Source organism: Triturus cristatus, chromosome 1_1 (assembly GCF_964204655.1).
Source record: "Triturus cristatus chromosome 1_1, aTriCri1.1, whole genome shotgun sequence".
NCBI lineage: Eukaryota > Metazoa > Chordata > Amphibia > Caudata > Salamandridae > Triturus > Triturus cristatus.
The window spans coordinates 513,956,555-513,977,879 of NC_140579.1; the positions used below are offsets into that span (position 1 = coordinate 513,956,555).

General features: G+C 43.3%; 1 protein-coding gene across 3 annotated transcripts in view; it reads left to right on the forward strand.

Annotated features, from left to right (window-relative positions):
* The window catches only part of LOC146870509 (leucine-rich repeat-containing protein 37B-like), a 1,537,525-nt gene extending 1,518,341 nt beyond the window's left edge, over positions 1–19,184 (forward strand). For all 3 annotated transcript variants that reach the window (XM_085643006.1, XM_085643034.1, XM_085643031.1), the window contains one exon: positions 18,169–19,184. In XM_085643006.1, the coding sequence (XP_085499132.1) occupies positions 18,169–18,250 (82 nt within the window). In that variant the 3' untranslated portion in view covers positions 18,251–19,184. The remainder of the gene's footprint in view (positions 1–18,168) is intronic.
* The last annotated feature ends 2,141 nt before the right edge of the window (positions 19,185–21,325 follow it).

The following is a 21,325-nucleotide window of genomic DNA, read 5'->3' on the forward strand; positions in this document are numbered from 1 at the left end:
TGCGTTTTAGCGTTGGTTTTTTTTCTACAAGAGGACAAGGACGGGCGACTACAGTGACTGTACAGTTGATTATAGCCTATTGTAATATGATTTACTACTGTTATATATATTTATTTTATAATACTGTAACTCGTTTTCTTCTTCTCCTGGTCAAGGGAATATTTGACACTGAATGTTCAATCTGAGTTGCATTCGGCTCCACCTCACTTGCTGTTCAAGTAGGCAATGGAGCAGATGTGATGCTCAGCACTGAGGGGAACCTCAGAATAAAGACACTCGAAATGTATCTATCTGAATCTCATTATAAAGCTCTGGCAAGATCACACATGTATAGCTTTCATTTAGGAAGGATTGTATCATACTCCTCAAAGTGAGAGCTATAAGGCATGCTCATTTTTGGTAGAAAGCCACCACAGAATTCAGCTCTCAAATTTAACAGTTTCTTGTACATATCTTCTGTTCGATGTGCTGACACTATCCATCTGAGCACTTGGGTTCTATTGTACAATCTATTTTAAGTCTGACACTTGTCATCTCTTCACCATCAATGCAAACACATTGCCATCTGCAAGCAAAGTAACGGGCTTTCTAATCAAGTCACAATAGAAGGCACCTTTTTACCTTATTCCTTGGTGCTGGCATCGTTTGAATGCAGGGCAATCTGAATTGTGACACTACCTATGGATTTCGAACTGTGGACAAGGAATCCAGAGTTACTAAAGAATGGTCAATTGATACGTAACTGTTGAGTAAGAACTTATGTTGATGTTGCAGATGCAGCTGCAGCTGCTAGGGAATCAAAACATAGATCACTGTTGAGACTGGCATTCTGGATTTATCTTTCAGATGTGAAACCTGTGGCCCAGCATAGAATTGCAGACCTTCCTTTTAAAGACGTTCACAAAAAGGCAAGAGCAGTGTTAGAAAGCAATAACCTTGTCCTCTGGATGCATAAGTGTGATGCTCTCACCACTCAGCCACTACATGGTCCCAGTATGATATATGAGACCTATAGTAGAAGCAGGGAAGGGGAGCAGGACAAGAGACAAAACAGGGAAATTGCATATGACAATTTGCTTAGTTACTGTGGTGCTGAGCTGCTTCGAATGGATATTTATGAATATTTAGTTAGCTTTCCATTCTCAGTAGTTCTGCTGGCAAGGGAGCTTGCCTCTCATGCTCCAATGCCTGCTCATGGTCTCATCTGCTCTGCAAGCTTCCTTCATAGTTTAAACCAAGGTAAATCTGTCCCTGTTACAAATCTCCTGTTAATTTATGTCGTTTATCACATCTGAATGCACCTGCTAGCAAAAAGGCAGCCTCATCTCCTAGGTTCAGGTGTTGACCATATAGCCCAACTTGACTGTTTTCAAATCAGTGTGCGGTCCATGTCCAGAAATCATCTTGACATGTTGGATTTTATCCCTCCACACAATCCAGATGTCTTATTCCTATCAGAATCATAGCTCCAACCCTACTTCTACCTGGGGGTCACCTCTAATATAGCAGACTGCTTTTTCCTCCAGTGTTTGGACCATCCTAACAAAAAAGGAGCTGGACTGGATATCATCCATTGCGCTTCCCTTCTGTGTACTGTAATGGTCTCCTTCTCCTAACCCCGGCTTGAATGCACCAATTTCTTTACCTCATATTCAACCACACTACTTTGTTCCCAGGGGTGGTAATTTATCGCTCACCTGAACCTTGGGCAGGCTTCAGCTCTAAGCTTGCCCACATACTGGCTAACCACATTCTCAAATGCTCTAACTTTTCTATCATAGCAGATTGCAATTCCCACCTAGACAAATAAGACCAAGACTATCATTCTCATGCAGGATATGGAATCGCTGGGTCTTACCGAGCTGATTCTCAGTCCCACCCCACTTAGCATTTAGTTGACCCTCTTTTATGAATCATATAGGCCCCACTACATCATTGTCGGGACGGATCATTATGTGATCGTTTTCCTCTGGCCTGTTTCCATTAGCCTTCCATTTGCCAGTTCCTCTTGTACCACATACACCTCCTGGACAAAAGTATCCCCAGACAATTTCTTGCAACATTACCTATCCCAACCGTAGAAAATACCACTGCAAAGTCTCAAAACACCTGGAGACATTCATGTTCTTACCATGACAAGCTAGTTTACAAGGCAGTCATCAAATACTCTCAACACCCTATCAGATCTACCTTCCACTCTTATGTCTCAGAAAATCTAGGTTGCATTATTGACTCCTCTGGTGATACCTTTGCTATAATCATTAACGTCCTGCAAACTAGAGCTTGTGAGTATGCAATGAAACCCATACAGGATTTTTATTCAGCTCTTTCCACTTACTGTGTGGTTAAAATCTTTAAATTTCAAGCCAATTCGACTCCCAGCCATCATTAGCATAGCTCCATTGTTTTAAACACCTAATCCTAATGGAGCTTTTTAGCTAAATGTAGTCACATATCATTTGATGAGGTTCTTTAAACTATCCCTAAGATCAAGTGTTTCTTGTTCCTGGACCCTTGCCTCCCTTGAATCCTCTCTTGGCATTGGCCGCTTTGGCCCAGCATTAGCAAATCTTTGTAATCACTCTGTCCTTACAGCAACAATCCCTAAGTGCTGGAAACACTCCTCAGTTCTTCCTTTACTAAAACTAAAATCTACAGTTGACACCCCCCTCCCCCCACGATCCAGCTTACTTATGTCCCATCTCTTTGCTACCCTCTCCAGCCAAACATATAAACAGTGGTCAGCAGTCAATTTATCAACTCTCTACTTGATTTATCTCAGTCTGCTTTTTGAGCTTTTTTAATACAGAGTCTCGCTGTGAACTAGGGATGCTCTGACACCCTGATCCTATTTGTCCTCTTTGTGGCCTTTGATACAGTGTCCAACTCCATTCTTCTTAATCACCTCTTTAAATCAGGCTTCTGATTGAAGGCCCTAACTGGATCTGTCAATTTCTTGCCTCTGCATCTAAGCCAATTCTCTCCCACTGTTGTACTGTACAGATGTTGCTGCATCTTGCGCTGTCCCTGAGGGCTATTAATTGACACCAATTCTTTTTAACATTTATGTCTGCCCACTTACCAAACTAGTTAGGTAATTTGGCTTTCACATAGTGTCTTATGCAGACAACACACAAGTGGGTGTCTCATTTCTAACAACAGAAATCCAGGTCAAATTTTGTTTGTGTATATCCTCCATCAATGCCTGATGAAAGCCAACTGTCTGAAACTCTTGTTTGGCAAACTATTTCCAAATGGTCATCATCGTGGTGGCCTGCAGACCTGGCTCCCACTTCCATCTAGCTATCATCGCTAGGAACCTTGTTGTCATACTTGATCATAATCATACAATGGACAGTCAAGTTGAGGCAGGATGCTTTCTCTTTTCTTTTTCTTTTTTTTTGTTACTTAGGATTACTTTTTAGTTCTACAGAGTCGTGAAATCATCATTGTGCTCAGGTTGGTCTCAAATTAAGTAAAACTGCGGGTACAGTTTGCAACCTTATTAGACTGCAAATTAGGGGGACTCTATCCCCATCTCTGAAAGTTTATAATTCACAGTGTATCAGCGTAGCTACCTACGGAGCTGGGGTATGGGGCTTCAGTAAGTGTGGTTCTCTCCAGGCTGATGAAAACCGATTTTTGCGCAGGTTAAGTGCACCACCGTCCACTCCCAGCCTCATTACCCATTTCAAACTAAACCAGGGTTTCATTGAGGACACAATCCAGCTGGCACCACTCTTATTATGGGTTAGTATTTGGTTGAACCCAGCGGCTAAACTCTGTAAGGATATTATATCCGATTGCCAGACGCTGGATAAGGCACATTCGATACACTGGCTGAGTTATATACAAGATGCCCTAGGTTCCCTCGGGATATCCTGGTGGTTTACAGAACCCAGCTGTAACCCCAAAAATGCCAAAATGGAGGTCAAAACACTATTCAAGGCCCACCGTGCAAACATTAGGCTGAAGCTAGAGTTATCTAAACCCTCAGTGGCGCAGTTTTATAGTCTTTTATACACAGTGGATTCCCCTTTTTATTTATCGCTGGACCTGTCAAGATGGGAACGGTCCCTTCTTTTCCGTTTTAGAGCTGGGACAATTTATTGGTCTCTCTTTTTCAAACATTTTTTAGATGCAGAGGGGAATATAGTTTTGTGCTGCCCCGTGATAATCATTCTGCACAATCACTATTGCACTTTATGTTCTCCTGCAATTTGCACAGATTAGCACAAAAGCACTTTCTGAGACTGCTTTTGAGGAGACTAAGCTTTCGACGCTGTAGACCAGCCCTTCTCCACCTACAATCTCTTCGTTCTTCTGAAATTGTTTTTACTGTCTGTGCCTTTTTGAAAGCCTCACTCGGGGCTAGATACACTATAATGGGATAGTCTGTCAGGACCCTATATGCAGTTGTGGTTTAGCACACAGATCTTGGCAGGTATGTTGGGTTGATTACAGGGGGATAATAGGAGCGCAGGGGGAACCCTAAAAGAGGCTATTGTTCTCAGTCTATCTCCCCTTCATGCTGTCCTAAATGCAGTTACTGCCCTTAATTCTGTATTCGCGTACTGAAATCTGACTCTTCTCTTCATTACCTTCTGCCCATCTAAAGCGTGGATATTTGATGTATTATTTGTTGTGTCTTTATTGAACCTTAAAAGTATTTTATGCTCTTTTTTTAACTCATGATTATTTTAAACTTCTATGTGTGATTACAGCTATGTGTAATATTTCTTTTTTAATTTATTGATAAAGCTTGAAACAATCAACATTGAATAAGAAAACATTTCATACAATACTCGGTAATTCCCCCAGCAATTAAATTCCACAATGCCTGCAAAGGAGGGAAAAACAAAAAAAATAAAACATAGAAAAAATTTCATAACTTATATAAACAAATAGACCCATGTGCTGAAGTAGGCCTTCCCATACTAATAGAATAAGAGAGTTCACATATAACCAACCAATTTTGACTATTCCTTAATCCACTTTTCCAAAGGATCCCAAATACGTCACCCCATCTCACACCTTCTTTTACCCCACCTTATGAAAATATCTGACTCTAGGTTGTACAGAGCCAGGACCCTTGCTCTCCAATTTAAAAAGGTGGGAGCGTCAGGGCTTATCCATCCCGATGTTATAGACAGCGTTACCAAAGACATAGCTATAAACAAAAAGGCAATTATATGCCTAGTTCAAGTGGTTACTCTCACAACCAAGTATGACAAGTTCTGCCGAGAGAGCAACTGGAATATTGAGTTTAGAATTTATAAAAGTTTCTACGTCATGGAGAAATGTGATCAGTTTAGGACAAAAAAAAAACATATGCAAATCGTTGGCCGCTAGCAGCCCACACCTCGGGCAGCAATGACCTCCTCTACCTCCCCACTTAGAAATTTTAGCCGGGGTGTAGTACACGTCAAACAGTGCCATGTAGCTTTGAGACCGTAAACTTCCTGATATAAAGGCGCTGCTTGAGAGTTCAAAGGCCTGAGAGATATCTAAATCTGCCCTACCCAATTTCCTTTCCCATTTAGCATTTTGTAAAAATATGTCGTCTGGAAGACCAGAAAGTAAATGTTGATACAACGTACCTATTCTAGATCGTTTTATTATCAGTTCCATAAGTAGATTTTTCTCGAAAAAAACAGAACCTCGCTCCCTAGCTTTCTCTACATAACTGCGGATCTGCAGATATTTAAAAAAATCGTGAGTATTTAAGCTAAATTTCTCCCTTACAAACTCAAAAGAGGCCATTACTCCTTCACTTCCAAGGTCGCCCAACGATCTTATTCCCTGTGAGATCCACCTAAATGTAATTTGATCTGGAAAGATGGGAGGTAAGAGCCCTGCCGCAGTAAGGGGTGTATAGTAGTTGATATTGGGAATCAAACATTTACGACGAATCTTGCGCCAGACTGAGAACATTGCTGTTATAACCTTAAACTTAGTCTTTTTATAATAACTGGGCTCTAACACCCGCACTAATATCCCCTTAGCTTCTTCTCCCAGTCCTATTTCAAAAATAGAAGGCCTGCAAAATAATGGTACCCATGCCCTATCTCCGAAAAGTGGTATAGCAAAATGTTGAATAAGGGCTTACCAGTAATACAGCACTAAATTAGGTATTGCCCATCCTCCTCTCTCCCAAGGGAGGTGCATCCATTTTGTTGCCCTCCGAGGGCGATGATAGCTTGAGCTAAACTTGTGTGAGAAAACTCAAGTGGAATGGTCCTGAAAAGGTATAAAAACTTTGGTAAAACCAACATTTTTAGTACATTCCCCCTACCATATAGAGACAGATGGAGATTGTCTAACCTCGTCAAAGTAGAATTAATTGCGTTGATTACAGGCAGGATATTCGAATCTGGAATCTTTTCTACTGCCGCCATAATTTTAACCTCTAAATACCCTGCGCTCTGCACCACCGGGGCATCTGAGGGGTCCATAGCCGCTGACTGAATCACCTGAGTCTTCGTGACGTTGAGTTTATAGCCGGAAAAGTGGCCGTATTGTTCTGCCAGACTCTTAATAGGTTAAAACGCCAATGCCACATTGCTGGTCAAAACTACAATGTCATCGGCGTATGCCAATGCCTTATACTCTACTGTAGCGACCGTAACTGGATGTATATTTGCACATTTCTCTATTTTACTTAAGAGAGGGTCTATATATAGTGCAAACAGCAGGGGCGAGCAGGGACAACCTTGCCTAGTGCCCCTGCCGATGCTGAAGGATCTTGATTGCAGCCCTGAAACCGAGAGAATAGCCTCCGGAGAAATGTACAATGATCGGAGTGCTTGATGAAATTCCAAACTAAACCCTTTCCATCGCAGGACTGCCCATAGAAACCCCCAGGCGACCCTGTCAAACGCCTTTTCGGCGTCTAACAGGATCACTCCGAGGGAAGAATGAGTGGCCTGAGCCCAATCTAGGAGGGCTATTACACGCCGAACATGGTCGGCTGTGTCCCTGCCTGGAATAAAACCATGTTGCCGTAGAGACACTAATGGAGAAATCACGGCAGCCAATCTGGTGGATAGAATTTTCGAATATATTTTACTATCTACGTTTATTAGCGATATCGGACGAAACGATGCAGGATCCAATTCAGGTTTATCTTTTTTTTTAATAAGAATTATAGTTGTTTGTCGCCATGAATCTGGTATATATCCTCCCTGTGCCCCTCTAAAAATAGCCAGCAGCTCTGCCCGAATTTCCGAGCAAAACAACTTATAAAACTCCAGAGGAATGGAGTCCGGGCCTGCGGCTTTTCCATTGGCTAATGACTTAATTGCCAGTTCAACCTCCTCCCATTCTATAGGGGCTGAGAGAGTTTCATTCTGCTGAGCAGAAACCTGAGTGGTATTGAGGTCCTGTAAAAAAAACTTCTATTTCTAGCTCTAAATTTGAATCAACAGCTTCCTCTGAGTAAAGACGGCAGTAAAACTGCCTAAAGACCTCAATGACCCCCTCCGATGTATCCTGTATATGACCTCGGGAGTCCTGAATCTTTATAATACGGTTAGCCAAACCTCTCTGCTGTAATCGCTTGGCCAGAACCCTGCCAGCTTTTTCCCCGAATTCAAACATCATTGACCTAAATTGTAAATATTTTGCAGCAAGATCCTGCCCAAAAAACTCCAGCAGAGAGGCCCTTACTCTGGCTATCTGCGACTGATTTTCTGATATCTCTCGACCCTCCTTAATTGCACATGTAAATTGAGTCTCTGCAATCCCCAATTCCTCAATCCGCCGCTTAATCTGATCCTGAGCGAGTCTTTGCCTAAAAAACGAAAAGCTTTTCGTTTCCCCCCTTACCGCTGCTTTAAACGTATCCCAGACTATTGTATGAGAAGCTGTGCCTCTATTAATTTTTTTTAATTCCCCCATCCAATTCTTCATGTGATCTATATAGGACTGTTCCACTAGCAGTTTCCTCTCGAAAGTCCAAATCCTTGGAGCCCTTTTAATACTCCTGAGCATACATTCAATTATCAGGGGGTTATGATCCGATAATAAACTGAGATAGATGTAGCTTCTACCACCTGATCCGACAGAAAGAAATAGTCTAATCGAACCAACTTTTTATGGGGTACTGAAAAAAATGTATAACCATCTAAGTGTTTATTGTTGTAAAACCAAGAGTCGACCAAACGATGTTCCTGAACCAGAGCTTGAAGAGCCCTGAAGACTCTGGGTTTTTTACCAGTATAAATTTGGGCCCCTCCTAAATTAAAGTCAGCTGAAAGGTTAATGTTCATATCCCCACAAAAACATATAGGGTGAGGCCAAAGAGCCAATTCAACATTTAAGTAATGTAGAACTGCCGGGTCATCAAAATTTGAGCAGTAAACTGTGCAAATAGTTATGGGACTGCCATTAATCACCAACTCAGTTATTACCCATCTACCATTACGGTCTTGTGCGGTTCTATTGTATACCCCAGAACCATGCCTCAAGAGAACTGCAACCCCTCTAATCCTAGCAGATTGCCGAGAACACCCAACCAAATCAAACCCAGGAATTTTCAAATATGTTCGATCACTCCAGGATACATGCGTTTCGTGCAGACAAATCACCTCAAGATGGAAAGCCTGAATGACTTTTGAAAATAACGCCCTTTTTTTACCATCGTTGAGGCCACAGATATTCCAGGAGCCTATGCCGATTTTACCCTGCGCCATTCACTTTTGAGAGTGAAGAAGCCAGCCAAAAAAAAAACCCACAATGACTCTCCCTCCCAAAAATACACATTTTTTAACAAAAAACATATTGTACGAAAACCATAATTACATTGTTGATTCAAGCTTTTAAAAAATATATTTTTGCCCCAGTCCCCCTCTGCCCCACCCTAAACCTCTTCCCCCATGTGCCCCCCTCCCCATCCAGCCCCCCCATCCCTCCCTCCAACTCTCCTACCTCCCTCCCCCCTACACTCCCCCAAATGAGGCATAAGGACTCTGTCCTTTCGATGGGAAGGCTGGTTGACCACCCATCCCCTCCTGTATCATTGCCAAAAAGAACCCTTAATGCCCATGTGGGCATTGCACCTAGAGAAAAAAAGAAAAATGATTTTTCCTATTCTAAATGGAGAGAAAAAAAAACCCTATTCCCTATATGGTGCAGTGCCATTCTTTGAAAGAACAAATCCCCTAGGATCCCCCACTAAGAAAGAGTAGTAAAAAACAACAATAATCTTACAGTGAATCTAAATACTCCTTAGCCTGAATTTCTGAAACAAAGAACCTTGTCTGCCCTTGAAAAATATTTTTTAGTTTTGAGGGAAACAGCAAAAACACTTGAGCTCCCTCGGACTGCAGGAGCCCCATTAACTGCCGGAGCTGCCACCTCCGCTCCACAGTTACTGGGCACAGATCAGGCCTGACAAAGAACTCACACCCCCTGCCAGCCCTTTTTCTATCAGGTCTTGCCAGATCATAGATCTTTTCCCTTGCTAAGAAATTCGTAAAACATATTAGAATCGCTCGAGGCCTACTGTCCTCTTGCCCAGGTCGTTGCTTTAATCTTAAATGGAAAGCGATGGGCTCTCTGTATTTCCCTTTGCAAGTCCCATTGGTCGACTTCAGGAAACGCCTCGGTAAAGAGTTCCGCAATGAACTTTCTAACATCTGACCCTTCCAACCCTTCAGGCACCCCCAGAACTCTCAGATTGTTCCTCCGAGCTCTGTTTTCAAGATCGGCGAGCTTCCAATGAATGTCGTCTCTTTGAGACCGAATTGTATCCATTATATTCCTCTGGGTTGCCATATCGTCTTCTAGGGTAGATATCCTCACTTCTGTTTCCCCAACTCTGGAGGTAATTTCAGAACATGTTTTAACTACCCTCCGAATAGAATTTTGAACACGACGGCATACCCCCTGTAACCAGGCATTCTCATGGCGAGCCTCCTCCCGATGTGCCATTAATGTCTGATAAATAATTGCAAGCGTCATCTCGCCTGAAGATAGATTAGTCCCAGTGTCATTTTGAGTAGCCACATTTTCCTCTGAACCCGGTTGAATAGGGAACGAATAATCCCAGGTTAGGGAACCTGTGTCCGTCCCCTGAGGCAAAGACACCTGATCCTTATGCAGTTTGTGGACTGTACCCAGACCTTTAGAAACAGCATCAGTATTTAGGGCTTCATTAGTACGCCAATCCCCTAAATCACTGTCATCATCCGTCCACTCTCTTCTCAAAGCATCATCATCGTCTGAGGAGACAGTATGATCTGGTAAAGAAAAGAATTTATCGCCGTCGATGTCCAATACCCCATTCTGTGGGTGGATTCGAGTTTTTCTTTCTTGCACAATCTGCTGTTTGGTGGATTGACCTGAAGGGGTAATTACCAGAGGTATATTCACCACTGAGTCTGAGTGGACTACACCTCCCAGCATCCCTCTTGGCTGACTTATATGATCCTTCTGACCTTCAATGATAGAGAGGTTTTTGTGGGAATTACCCCCTACCAGTCCTCCAGCCTCCGCTTCCTCCTTCCCCTCCACAATTTTACCCTTCAATGTGATTGGATTAGTAACTACCCCACTGAGAGGGTCCGAGGGAAGTTGTGAGAAATCTGGCAATGTCTGAGCAAAATCCAGTGTGCTAACATTTTGTATTTTGTTATTGTTGTGTGCCACTATCGTTTTGTCTGTTTTATTTTTAAACATTAATGGCAAAGTTTGTCTGGTTTGGGATTTTGCCCCCGATCCCTTGGGTGTCTGCTCAGCTCCCTGCACACTTGTTTCTACCTTGCCGCTTACACCGTGTCCCGCTGTTCCAGGAGATTGTGCCATTGCTCCGCCGGATTTCGCTGAGCCCTTGGAAATTACAATGCGCGCTGTAGGGGCAGCAGAAGCAGCGCCCATTGCCTGAGCTTTCGGAGGCATCTCCACGAACGGCAAACCCGGCAGCCGAGCAGCCGCAGCTATCCAGAAGCCACAGACTGTAACTTGCTTTGAGAAAGAAAGAATCCAGGCAAGACGACTACTCCGGTAGTCTGGAGATAGATGGAGCACTCCTCGCATTCCTTATGCCGGAATGTATACGCGCAACAAGGTCGTCAAACAAGGTCAGTTCACTCTTGGGATCCATGGGTTCCTTTTGGCAAGTCAATCGAAGGAACTAGCGCTGAACCAGCTCACTCAGCCGAACTGCCGGCCGCCATCTTGCCTCGGAAGTTCGCAGGATGCTTTCCCAAGTTAAAAAGATACACACAACCTTCTTCTGACTGCCTTTATTCATTAGAAGAGTTTGGTTTATGAGCTGATTACTTCCCGACTAGTTATAGTAACTCATTCTACCTGCCTCTTTTCATGCCTTACATTATCTTAGGGACCTGCACTAGCTCCCCATGCACAAACGCATTCGCTTCAAAACCTTGTGGTTAGTACATACATCAGTCTATACCACTATTCTTACCTAATCAGTAAATTGACTTACCTTCTCCCAATGCACACCTAGTGTTCTGCCAACCTTCATCTGGTCTCTTTTCCATAAATCTCATTACACGAGTGGAGGTCGTTCTTTCTCTTAGTTGGCTACATAAAATTGGAAAGCATAACTGGTTTCTCTGTCAACAATATGATTTTGGGCTGTTAAAGAAAAGCCAACAAATATGGTTCTAGCAACACAAAAAGATGATGAATGGGATGCTGAACATTGTCTAACATTCACCTCCATTCACAGATCTGGGTTAAATCCATTGTTCTTTCACTCACCATGCCACCCGAGTTTGTACCCAGCCATATACAACTCAGTCTTGATCCTCAAGCACGAACTACCTGACCAGGTCCTCCCTGGACTGGAAAACAAGCATCCTTGGACCGGTTTTGGGGTATCACCCATCATCAGCCAGGCTAGGTTAAATCCAGTAGCATAGCGAGTACTGGACCAACATCTAGGCATACCCTTCCCACTTAGGGCTACTATAGCAACACAAAAAGATGATGGGCGGAATGCTGAACATTGTCAAACATTCACCCCCAGTCACAGATCTGGTTCAGCAGGACTAACTTGACACTAATTCTGGCTGTAGTACCTCTGAGCACCAGGAAGCCTTTCTTATGGTAGTGGTTTTGCTTTACAAATCTAAAATTAATAAATAAGAATTCCTTTACAAACGGTCACCATCTAAATCTAACAGTGAAAACTATATAGCCTAAGTTATCTCTGTTTAACCAACTGTCTGCAGTGTTGATATGAAGCTGTCTTTTCGTCAAACTGAAAAGCGACGATATATATGTGATCACTGAGTGCTTAGAACCTCTTTCTCTATTGGCAAGATAACTACCTCAAACATTGTTTGTTCCTTCTAATATTTCTGGACTTGGGGCCCAATTACGAGTTAGGCGATCTTACTGCCATACCGTCACGGCGGGGGTCTTGAAAAGACCGCGGAGTCAGCAGTCTTCTGTTTGCCTTATTAAGATATATGCAGCCTGAACCACCGACTGCATCGACAGAGTTTGTCCCGCTTGCGCTGTGGCAGACTGCAGTGTTTGCAATGCGTACTCCATCATCATGAGGGCTGCGGGTTCTGCTGAGCCGATTATGAAAACACAGTAGTATTGGTGGTCTCCTTGCAGTGGTTCCCCGACAGCAGTAGTCCACCATGGTACACTCTCAGCAGAGCATCATAACAGTGGCCAATGTATGGATATGAATACAACACACCTGATCTCCATTGGACAAGTGGACACACCTGCAAATCACACTATAAAAAACTCCCCATTTCAGACAATGATCCTTTGCCACTCCACTGCAGCACAGCAAGTCAGAGCCCAATTTTTGGTCAGATAAGGCAGCCCTCTTTTTCCCATCCCTTTTAGCACTCCTCACACACTGTTTGTGCACATTTTTCTTACATCCCTAGGTGAATTTGTATTTAATTGTCGCTTACTTTGATTTGTAGTTATGTCACGGAAAAAAATCCACGTTTTTCAGAGTCTGAGTAGTCAGTCATGGTGGATGAAATCATAAGACTAGAGTCACAGTTGTTTGCAGCCCAAGTCCAACATACTGCTCTCTTTAAGAAAAGGGAAATATGGTCCAGATAAATCGACAGAGTGAATTCTGTAGGTATCAACCTACACCCACAGGAGTAAATTAGGAAGAGGTGGAACGACCAAGCAATACCTGGAGGACCAGAAGAATGGCGGGGGTCCTCCCAGCTCCCCAATACATCTGTTTCCTTGGGAGGACATTCTGAGGGCTTGACAGGAATACCTGGGAGAGTGGAGTCTAGTAAGTTACACCTCGCTATAGTTTGCAATATTTCAATATCCTGTTTGCGCTCAACTCAGCTTTTGCCATTCTGTTGGGTACCTAGTTTCCTAACATGCAATTCTCAAAATATCAGAGATGTAGGTTTGTCTGTGTTAATGTGTATTGATGCATATAAGAGCACATTTATCAATCTCCATTACATGCCATCATGTTGGAATGCTGTCTAGAAGTGTATTACTATAAAAATATAATTCCAGGACCCATGATATGTGTTAATATGTATATATATGGCTTATCCCAACTGCATTTTGGCAACAGGTATGTAACACTAACCATTTTGCAAGTACTGGCAAGTAGAGATTGAAATGACTACAATTACTCTGGGGCCCTGTTTCTGTAACTCAAAACAAGATAGAATTGTGATTTTGCCCATTCTCACTTGTCTGACATGTTACATACAACTAATGTTCATTTCTCATGGAGTTAACCATTTTGCACGTGTTGGCAAGTAGAGATTGAAATGACTACAACTACTATGAGGCCTTGTTTCTGTAACTCAAAACAAGGAGAAATTGTGATTTTGCCCATTCTCACTTGTCTGACATATAACAACGATGTCCATTCCTCATGGACTGAGCAATCTACATACAATGCTGTACTCAGCGGCATGTCTGCCTACTTAGCTTTATGTTGTCCTGGTCTCCTCAACTGGAACTATTGATTTAATGAGTTACACCATAACAAGTATGCAGCTCAAATATTTGTACAGCATGAAGGTTACTCAGCTTATTTGAAGTGGCAAGTGACCCACTGACCCTGCACTGCTCACATGATGTGTGGGAGGCCCAAGTACCCGCGACAGGCAAGGGCCCAAAACGTAGTGATGCGACATCAACATTGCCTATCCAAAAAAATGTTTGGGCCCTTGCCTGTCGCGGGAACTTGGGCCTCCCACACAAGTGAAGCACCATTTTTACCGGGAGACCCAGGGGAACGCTGGGAGGTGGGAAATTTGAGTGAGCCTGGTGATGCCACAACTTTCCCACACAAAAATGTGTGAAAAAAGTGATTTTTTTCAGCTAAAATTTAAGTTTGCAGGGGATTCTGGGTAAGGAAACGTTGGGGGATCCACGCAAGCCATACCTCCCTGGAAGCCCCCGGGTGTCTAGTTTTCAGAAATGTATGGGTTTGGTAGGTTTCCCTAGATGGCCGCCGAGCACCGGGCCAAAAACCCAAGTGACCCCCCTTGCAAAACCAGGTGGTTTTGAGATAGGCAATTTTGATGTTACCTGACTACGTTTTGCGCCGTTTCCTGTCGCGGGCACTAGGCCGACCCACACAAGTGAGGTACCGTTTTTCTCGTAAGACTTTGGGGAACGCGGGGTGGGTGGAAATTTGTGGATCCACGCAGATTCCGGAACTTTCCACCACAGAAATGTGGGGAAAATGTGTTTTTTTTGACAATTTTTTAGGTTTGCAAGGGATTCTGGGTAACAGACCCTGGTGGGAGGCAGTCAAGTCACCCCATCCTGGATTCCCCTGGGTGTCTAGTTTTAAAAAATGTATAGGTTTGCTAGGTTTCCCAAGGTGCCCGCAGAGCTAGGGTTCAAAAACTACAGCTAGTCATTTTGCCAAAAAAGGGTCATTTTTCACTGCGAAATTGAGGTGTGACCACGATGCATTTTGCGACGTTTCCTGTCGCGGGCACTAGGCCGACCCACACAAGTGAGGTACCGTTTTTATCGTAAGACTTTAGGGAACGTGGGGTGGGTGGAAATTTGTGGATCCACGCAGATTCCGGAACTTTCCACCACAGAAATGTGGGGAAAATGTGTTTTTTTTGACAATTTTTTAGGTTTGCAAGGGATTCTGGGTAACAGACCGTGGTGGGAGGCAGTCAAGTCACCCCAGCCTGGATTCCCCTGGGTGTCTAGTTTTAAAAAATGTATAGGTTTGCTAGGTTTCCCAGGGTGCCCGCAGAGCTAGGGTTCAAAAACTACAGCTAGTCATTTTGCCAAAAAAGGGTCATTTTTCACTGCGAAATTGAGGTGTGACCGCGATGCGTTTTGCGACGTTTCCTGTTGCGGGCACTAGGCCGAACCACACAAGTGAGGTACCGTTTTTCTTGTAAGACTTTGGGGAACGCGGGGTGGGTGGAAATTTGTGGATCCACGCAGATTCCGGAACTTTCCACCACAGAAATGTGGGGAAAATGTGTTTTTAAAAAACTTTTTTTAGGTTTGCAAGGGATTCTGGGTAACAGACCCTGGTGGGAGGCAGGCAAGTCACCCCATCCTGGATTCCCCTTGGTGTCTAGTTTTCCAAAATATATAGGTTTGCTAGGTTTCCCAAGGTGCCCGCAGAGCTAGGGTTCAAAAACTACAGCTAGACATTTTGCCAAAAAAGGGTCATTTTTCACTGCGAAATTGAGGTGTGACCACGTTGCGTTTTGCGCCATTTCCTGTCACGGGCACTAAGCCGACCCACACAAGTGAGGTACCGTTTTTCTCGTAAGACTTTGGGGAACGCGGGGTGGGTGGAAATTTGTGGATCCACGCAGATTCCGGAACTTTCCACCACAGAAATGTGGGGAAAATGTGTTTTTTTTTACAATTTTTTAGGTTTGCAAGGGATTCTGGGTAACAGACCCTGGTGGGAGGCAGCCAAGTCACCCCATCCTGGATTCCCCTGGGTGTCTAGTTTTCAAAAATGTATAGGTTTGCTAGGTTTCCCAAGGTGCCCGCAGAGCTAGGGTTAAAAAACTACAGCTAGTCGTTTTGCCAAAAAAGGGTCATTTTTCACTGCGAAATTGAGGTGTGACCACGATGCGTTTTGCGCCGTTTCCTGTCGCGTGCACTAGGCCGACCCACACAAGTGAGTTACCGTTTTTCTCGTAAGACTTTGGGGAACGCGGGGTGGGTGGAAATTTGTGGATCCACGCAGATTCCGGAACTTTCCACGACAGAAATGTGGGGAAAATGTGGTTTTTTTGACAATTTTTTAGGTTTGCAAGGGATTCTGGGTAACAGACCCTGGTGAGAGGCAGTCAAGTCACCCCATCTTGGATTCCCCTGGGTGTCTAGTTTTCAAAAATGTATAGGTTTGCTAGGTTTCCAAAGGTGCCCGCAGAGCTAGGGTTCAAAAACTACAGCTAGTCATTTTGCCAAAAAAGGGTCATTTTTCACTGCGAAATTGAGGTGTGACCACGTTGCGTTTTGCGCCGTTTCCTGTCGAGGGCACTAGGCCGACCCACACAAGTGAGATACTGTTTTTCTCGTAAGACTTTGGGGAACGCGGGGTGGGTGGAAATTTGTGGATCCACGCAGATTCCGGAACTTTCCACGACAGAAATGTGGGGAAAATGTGTTTTTTTGACAATTTTTTAGGTTTGCAAGGGATTCTGGATAACAGACCCTGGTGGGAGGCAGTCAAGTCACCCCATCCTGGATTCCCCTGGGTGTCTAGTTTTCAAAAATATATAGGTTTGCTACGTTTCCCAAGGTGCCCGCAGAGCTAGGGTTAAAAAACTAGAGCTAGGCACTTTGCCAAAAAAGGGTACATTTTCACTGCGATATTGAGTTGTGACCACTTTGCGTTTTGCGCCGTTTCCTGTCGCGGGCACTATGCCTACCCACACAAGTGAGGTACCATTTTTATCGGGAGACTTAGGGTAATTCAGATTTGTAAAGGAACTGTTATTATCTATTGACTTTCGATGCATTTCTGCCTTCCAAATGAAAGACATTGTGTAAAAAATAAGTCATTCTAAAAAATGACTGATACTTCTCATGCTAGTATGAGTATTCCCAATTTCAGAAATGTGCAAATATCTACTGTTTCTAAACTCTATATTTTGTTCACATTTCAGAAATACATAGGTGTCTTTCATACCGATTTCTCCATGTACACATTTTTACAGAATAATTACTATATACCCGGTACATAATAAAAAACCATTGCAAGTTGCTGCTCAGTTTTTGGCTCTGGGCTCGTCGGGTTCTTGGTGAACCTACAAGTCCTATATATCCCCACAACCAGTAATGTCCAGCGGATGCAACGGTATATTGCTTTCAAAGAGCTGTCATAATTAGAAGAAGTTACAGGTGAAAACGTTGACACAAAAGGCTGTTTTTTTCAACTAATTTTCAATTTATCCTATATTTAACTGTTTGTTTCTATAAAAAAACCTTGATGGATCTACACAAATGACCCCTTGCTGAATTCAGACTTTTGTCTTCTTCTCGAAAATGTATAGCTTTCCAGGATCCATTATTGCTTTTGTACCCATTTCTGCCATTAACTGGAAAGAGGTCAAAAGCACAAAAAATAGCAAAAATAGGCTATGTCTCAGAAAAATGCCAAAACTGTGTAAAAAATGTTGGGTTTCTGACAAAAGTCTGGTATCCCCGGAAAACTGGGAAAATGGTGATTTCAACCCCACAAACCCTTTTTTGATAACATTTGCAGGGAAAAACCCAGATGCTTTCATTTGCAGCCCGTTTTTCCAATTTTTTCCGAAAAAAAACAAAATTTTGCTGTATTTTGGCTCATTTCTGTGACCCCTCCAGGGGAATCCACAAACCCTGAGTACCTTTACAATCCCCATGATGTTGGAAGAAAAGGACGCAAATTTGGCGTGGATACCTAATGTGGTCAAAAGGTTACAGGGGCCTAAGCGCGCACTACCCCAAATAGCCAAAAAAAGGCTTGGCACAGGAGGGGGGAAAGACCTGGCAGCGAAGGGGTTAATTCAAGTACATGTATTTAATGTCTCCAGATGTTTCGTTAACAAGTTCAATGCCACTGAAATATATCATAATGGTAATCTCTACCTATTTTGTTTTTCCTAGGTTTCTACTTATCGTTTCACAAAACATTTGGACACAGATACCACATTTACACTAATAACAATGTTATCTATTTCACAACAGGTTAATCTGGCAGACCACTTGGCCAGAGCTTGGCTACCAAAGAGACTCCCACTCCACCCCAGAATCAAGCCCTCAGCGATGACAACACTCCTTGAGATCTGGACGTGGATGACGGTGCTGGGCCATCTGGTCAGCCTAGGCAGACAGCTACAGTGAGTCTCACTGTGCCCACACGAACACCTTCCACCCCAGCTGCAACACCTCAGCGAACCTCAGTCCCCCAACCTGCGCACATAGCACAGTTACATCCATTATGTACCCCTGGATCCTGAGGTGACAATCACCTGCCCTGCTAGAGTGGAGCCAGGACCCAATGGGAAAGGGCCTTCAAGGCCAACGGCACACTTGTGGGGGTAGGTCACATGGGAGGGGTGCTCTAGGCCAGCTGAATGAGGCCATTGGTGCCACTCATACCCATGCCACCATCGACCAAGTCTTGGGAGCCTATCAGAACTCCCTAGGCGTGATGGGCCAGGTGCTAGCCGAAATCTGTGAGATGAAGCAACGGCAGAGGGATAAACACCATGAAATCTGGGAGATGAAGCCCATAACACTAACATGAGCTCTGGACATTCACACACACACACACGTGCAGGGCTTTTCCAGCACCATCTACCTCTTTCTGTGGTCCAACAACATCGGGCCCATCAGCATCTGCGGCAGCCACAGGAAGGAAGGCCCTGCAAGAGGAAGACAAACTTGCCGACACGCCTGTCCCCACAGCTGTGGATCCTCCCCACTCTGCCAAGCGGGGACGTCTACTCAACTTTCCAGGAGGTGTGGATGGAAAGACCTCCACCATCGCCAGCAAGAAATCTCACACCCAATTTCCTCCAGTGTGTGTAACACATTTACTCTGTGGACTATTTCTGGACTCATTTACTTTTCTGAATTTGGCATCTACAACTAGGGTTTCATTCACCATGACTGACTTCTTCACTTTTAGTTTTCCCTGTTTAGTATAGCAAAATGTTTATTTTCTCCTTGTTCTATGTAATAAAATGGACTAGTCAGAAGCTCATTGCCTGCTTTAGTATATATCACACCTAGCAATGTAACTGTAGTTCTCCAGTTTTGGTATCTTTCATAGATTCACATGCTTGAATCATTCCCAGTCATCGAAGTGGGAGTCCTACTGTACAGTAAGCAATAACCTTAACATTAAAGTTATTAGATAACAAACATTTACTTTATTAGCTCGTCATTGTCATTAGAAATGGCCCAAAGTGCAGCCAATCAGGTGACAGCACCCTTTAGAACCCTCACCACAGAGGCTCTAGGCTCTTAGATGTTCTACCGCAAGTCGTGTGAAGGGAGTCTTCCTGAACTGTACTCAGTATTCCTATTTGTGGCCTACTTGACAGAACCTTTTCTTCACAAACAGCGTGATTTCAGCTCCTTAACATGTCAACAAATAAGAGATCTCTGTTTAGACATTGTGATTCATGTGGCAAGCTGAGACTGCATTCGGACCATCCTCACAATAAGTGCATTTACTGCCTTCATCCTGACCATCAGGTGAGAGATTGTAAAATATGTAGAACTTTCTTACAGAAAATGAGACAGAGAGGGCAGACTTCTGTGGTTACAGAAATTAAAAACCAAAGAATAGCCTCTGTGAGATGAGGACACTTATACCCCTATTAAAACTCTCGCCTAAAAAAAGAGCAAGTGATGTGTAGCTTTTATCTTCAAAGCCATCAAAGTGGCAAAAAAGCAGCACCTTTCCTCTAAGGCTGATGACCAAACTTCCACCTTGAGGAAGGGGTTTTCATCTAAAAAGGGACATTCTCTGCCTTCTACACATTCAGCTGCCACCACTAAAGTTAACAACGACTTCAAAATCTCTGCCTGAGGCGATTCTCTGACCTCAAAAACTAAAGACGACTATCTCGTAGACAACATCATCGTTAACGCCCTTGTCGGCAGTTATCTCCATCATGACAACTAGGACGTCAGCTTTCTCATCTTCACAGTCTAAGTTCATCATTTCATCACCTCCGTCGACATTAGTATCTGCTAAAGTGAGACCTGGTGCGCCAACGGCTGTATCATCAAAGAAGGTGTCGATGAGGGTCCTCCTGTTTTCAGGAGACTCGTCGAGGGTTCGCCCGTCGCCGCTACAATCATCGACAACCCTTAAGCGGACAAGTCTGTTGGGGGTGGATCCAATTTCGACGATGGCAGAGGTGCAATTGCTATAATCAATCAACAATACAAAAAATGCCCCTCCAACCAAAGATCAAACATAAGTCTTACAGCCTCAGAAGTTACTTTTATTAACTCCGAGATTCATCAATTAATACTTTTTCTTGTATTTATAAAGTTATTCCCATGTTTTGAATTAAAACATACACCTCAGTGTTATTTTTGATATTTACAAGAAACATTGTAAACAAACATTACAATATTTAAATGGCGCACAGACAATTAATCTGATGTTTAAAAACACGATTAATACATGAACAAGTCAATACAACACTAAACATTTAATGCAGTGTTAAACTAAATGCATAGACAGATCAAAACAGATTCCTTTGTTCTACTGTCTTTTTTATGGTACCGGGACCTATTACATTCAAGTCTTCGATACTATATACTTTCAAGGTCCTGAAAGGGTCAGAGTGCTAATCTGGAACTCTATGTCTGCGCTTATTCAATCAAGCCCAGAGTTTACATTATTCTGTGTATTAGTTCTTTGTGGTCACTGTTGGCCACAAGCTGAAAATGCCAACGCGTTTCAACCTTCATAATCGGACCTGGGAATGGTTTGATTGAAGGTCTTCATCAGGGCGGAATTTGTTTTTCAAGTATGACGCTGCCTATTTCCTAAGGCAGATATAATGGAGTTTTCTTTGAGTATATCTACTACTAATTACGTGCAACACTGAATTTAGTTGAAAGTGCTTGTTACGTATCTTTTTGAACCACTATTGACGGAGGTCATCAAATAGGTATAATTCTTAAGCTTCTTATCGTCTCAATAGTCATTGTGTCTAGTATTAAAAGAGGGGCGGTGGTATGTGGAACATACTTTTAGTTTAAGGCAGAGAAAAGTTTGGATATACATTCAATTTTTGTGCACAGGGCATGCAGTGCTGCCAGGGACTGTGTTTCTGAAGAAAGAGCAACATTTTACGTGGATAGGGCCGCAGAC